A 3422-nucleotide genomic window follows, 5' to 3' on the forward strand; every position below is an offset into this window, starting at 1 on the left:
AGGACAAGCCACAAACGAGAGCAGATCTCAAACGAGGACAGATCTCAAACGAGAACGAAGCCTCAAACGAGGACAAGCCTCAAACGAGGACAGGTCTCAAACGAGGACAGGTCTCATAAAAGGACAAGATTCAAATGAGGACAGGTCTTAAACGAGTACATGTCTCAGACGTGGGTAGGTTTCAAATTTGGACAAGCCTCAAACGATAACAAATCTCAAACAAGGACAGGTGTCAATCGAGGACAGGTCTCAAAGGACGACAGGTACTAAACGAGGACAAGCCTCAAACTAGGACAAGGCTCAAACGAGAGCAGGTCTCAAACGAGGACAAGCCTTAAGTCTCAAATGAGGACAAGCCTCAAACGAGGACAGATCTCAAACGAGAACAGAGCTCAAGCGATGACAGGTCTCAGACGTGGGCAGGGTTCAAATGAGGACAAGCCTCAAACGAGGACAAACCTCAAACAAGGACAGGTCTCAAACGAGGACAGGTCTCAAAGGACGACAGGTCCCAAACGAGTACAAGCCTCAAACGAGGGCAGGTCTCAAATGAGGACAGGTTTTAAACGAGTACAGGTCTCAATAGAGGACAGGCCTCAAACAAGGACATGTCTCAAACGAGGACAGGTCTCAAACGAGGACAGGTCTCAAACGAGGACAGGTCCCAAATGAGGGTAGGTCTCAAACGGGGACAAGCCTCAGACGGGGACAGGTGTCAAACGAGGACAGACATCGATGCGCTGCTCGGTACTGTAAAAGTCGGTCTCCTCTCGGCTGACTATACGATACCAAGACGTTTACGTTAATATGACCATACGTTAAAAAAATTAAAATGCAAAATGTTAAAATTAGGTTTAGCTTCAGCCCTTGGTAGTGAGCAAAAGAGTAGGGGATTTTAGGCTGAGACTATTGTCTATATGCTCCGCTCTAATCACTCACTACTTCGGTCTAGATTTATTTATGTTTTAGTTAGTAAGACTAGATATCATTTCATTGGACACATATTTTACATTACACGCCTCGAAACAATTATCTACTCAAAAAAACCAATAAACCCTAGCTCCACTTCCCATGTAAGGCGTAGACGGGCACATCTAGTTGGCTGGCTAGGAGGAATCAAAACCAGGTTGTCCTAAATTCTAACAACTCTGACCCTGTCCTTTACTCAGGGGATTATCTTGCTCTGAGATTAATATCGAATTATACCATAGGTTTGCACCAACAACCATTTCATGCCTGAGACCCTCTCTCATGGTACTCTTGTTCATTAGAGATTCCCAAAGTGTCATTTTCAGGTGTCGGATTTGTATTATTCCTATATTATGTACAATTCTAATTTCAGTGGAAAAACCAATCTATATTTGGAAAACCACCTAATTGTCCACAGTAGTCCCATACTCTACTGAGTACAAAACGTTAAATGTATTACAGTTTTATAAGTATAAACGTCAATACGTTAATATATTTATAATCTACGATAACTGTGCAACTACTATTAGGAACCCGCTATTTTTACAGTACAGTGTGCCACTAATAGTGGTGCAAACTTGGCTGTCGTGTATACTGACACATGTATGCTACTCCAGATATCCGTTGGCCACTCACACGCGAGTACAGTGTCATATAGTATTTGCTGTACATTGTTTATCGTGCAGTATTTGTCGTATAGCATTTATCGTATCGTAATTGTCGTACCGATTGCACGAGTTTTTATTCGAAAAGGCGGGTTCTCTCTCTCGACTTATATTTCCAATAATACATAGTTCATATTTTTGAAGAAAAAAATTCACATACATACGAGTGTATGTCATCAGTGTATGTGTATTTTTAAAAATATTACTACATTATTCACTGATTATTGATCAAAAATATTACTACATTATTCACTGATTATTGACAACAACATGAGATTTGGATAAAAAAAGAGGCAAACAAAAATTTGATAAGTAGGGTTGAAGACCTGGGAGCCCTATAGTTCTCTCCCCAGAGAGAGAATACATACACTGGTACAGTAACGTACGTACGCGTATGTTAAGATGCTTTTTTCTTTTTTAAGCTTCCAAGCATCGACTCATAGCCTTCTAAATTATACATTGACTTCGATCTAATTTGTGGTTTAATTGATTGCATATTTTTTGGCTCAGTTATTGGCGGTAAAAAGCATTTATCGGTTGGTAGGCAATATCCCTGATTACCATAACCCGCACCCAGAACAACACTACAGAATAAATGCATTGGATGCTCGCACCCAACAGGCGTCGTATTCATTTATAGGTTATCATAAAACACATGCTATTTCACTTCGTTTCAGAGTATAGCAAACCACACGAGAATTCATACAGCAGTATTCTGGAATTTCGGATACATTCGTGCTGTAAGTATATAAATTTTGAGTTCTCCGTATAAAAAAGAGGACAAAAAAAGAGGTAAACAATAAAAGTGGAAGACAAAAAAGGAGGTTTTTAAATCTAAAAATGTACACAAAAGACATATTTAATTTCGTATTGACATGTCAACGTTGATGAACACCTAAGGTACACATCGGCGAACAGGTACACATCGGAAATATGACTTTCGCAAGTATTTATCGTCCAGGGCTGTTTGCATCTAAGAGGTTTATTGTCACTGGCGGTGGGTCTGGCATCGGAAGGTGCATTGCACACGAGCTGGCTTCTCTCGGGGCCTCTGTTTCGCTGGTAAATAAGTCTCGACACGTGTGCAGGTAGTAGATTGTACTTCTCACTGTCGTCCCTACGACTTTGTAGTCACATATGTATATGCACATATCACACACTCCATCTTGTAGAATATGAACATCAGTTACAGAAAAAAGATGATTGTGAGTGTTACTTTGTCCGTTTGTACGCATGACTCTTACGAAGTTATGCGGGCAATTTACCAATAACTTGCAAGCGACATAGATAGGCGAGCCACAATAGAACAGCAGTGATCAATCAAATAAGCCCCGGATAATCACTGTGTGCTCGAAGTGTCCCCCCGCGTTGTTGCTAATTTATTGCACGTGTTGTCATTCTTGCTACATCCTTTTGGTCTGATCAGATCGGACGCAGCCAGCATAAATTGGAAAAAACTGCCAAGGAAATAGCCGACGATAATGGTAATGATATTGTGTCATGGCACACGTGCGATATCCGCGACGAAGACAGGGTCAAGCAGGTCATGGGCGAAATACTGCAGCAGGGGTCTATAGCAGGACTAGTAAACAATGCCGGGGGACAGTTTCCCGCTCCGCTGGCAAATATTTCAAAAAAGGCACGTACCAGTGTATAAATGTGTGCCACGAAATGTGTGAACACCTATCTTTGCATTGTACATTCTTGCATAAAAATTTCGATCATTGTTGGTTATATCTACTCAAATATGTATAAGGTGCCGCATGTATATAACTTCGTATATTCGGG

The 3422-nt window shown here is 41.0% G+C and overlaps 2 protein-coding genes across 2 annotated transcripts in view; both read left to right on the forward strand.

The window, feature by feature from the left end:
- Positions 1-345: 345 nt before the first annotated feature.
- Positions 346-672, forward strand: SARC_11933 (hypothetical protein; the record flags this gene model as incomplete). The annotated part of the gene is made up of 1 exon (XM_014293971.1): positions 346-672. One exon carries the CDS (start codon positions 346-348, stop codon positions 670-672), a length of 327 nt encoding a protein of 108 aa, XP_014149446.1.
- A 1763-nt stretch (positions 673-2435) lies between these two features.
- The window catches only part of SARC_11935 (oxidoreductase), a 4260-nt gene continuing 3273 nt past the window's right edge, over positions 2436-3422 (forward strand). Inside the window, exons 1-2 of the mRNA XM_014293972.1 lie at positions 2436-2696; positions 3061-3273. Of these exons, the coding sequence (XP_014149447.1) occupies positions 2568-2696; positions 3061-3273 (342 nt within the window). The 5' untranslated portion in view covers positions 2436-2567. The remainder of the gene's footprint in view (positions 2697-3060; positions 3274-3422) is intronic.

The sequence above is a fragment of the Sphaeroforma arctica genome (assembly GCF_001186125.1).
Source record: "Sphaeroforma arctica JP610 unplaced genomic scaffold supercont1.1962, whole genome shotgun sequence".
NCBI classification, from domain to species: Eukaryota; class Ichthyosporea; order Ichthyophonida; genus Sphaeroforma; species Sphaeroforma arctica.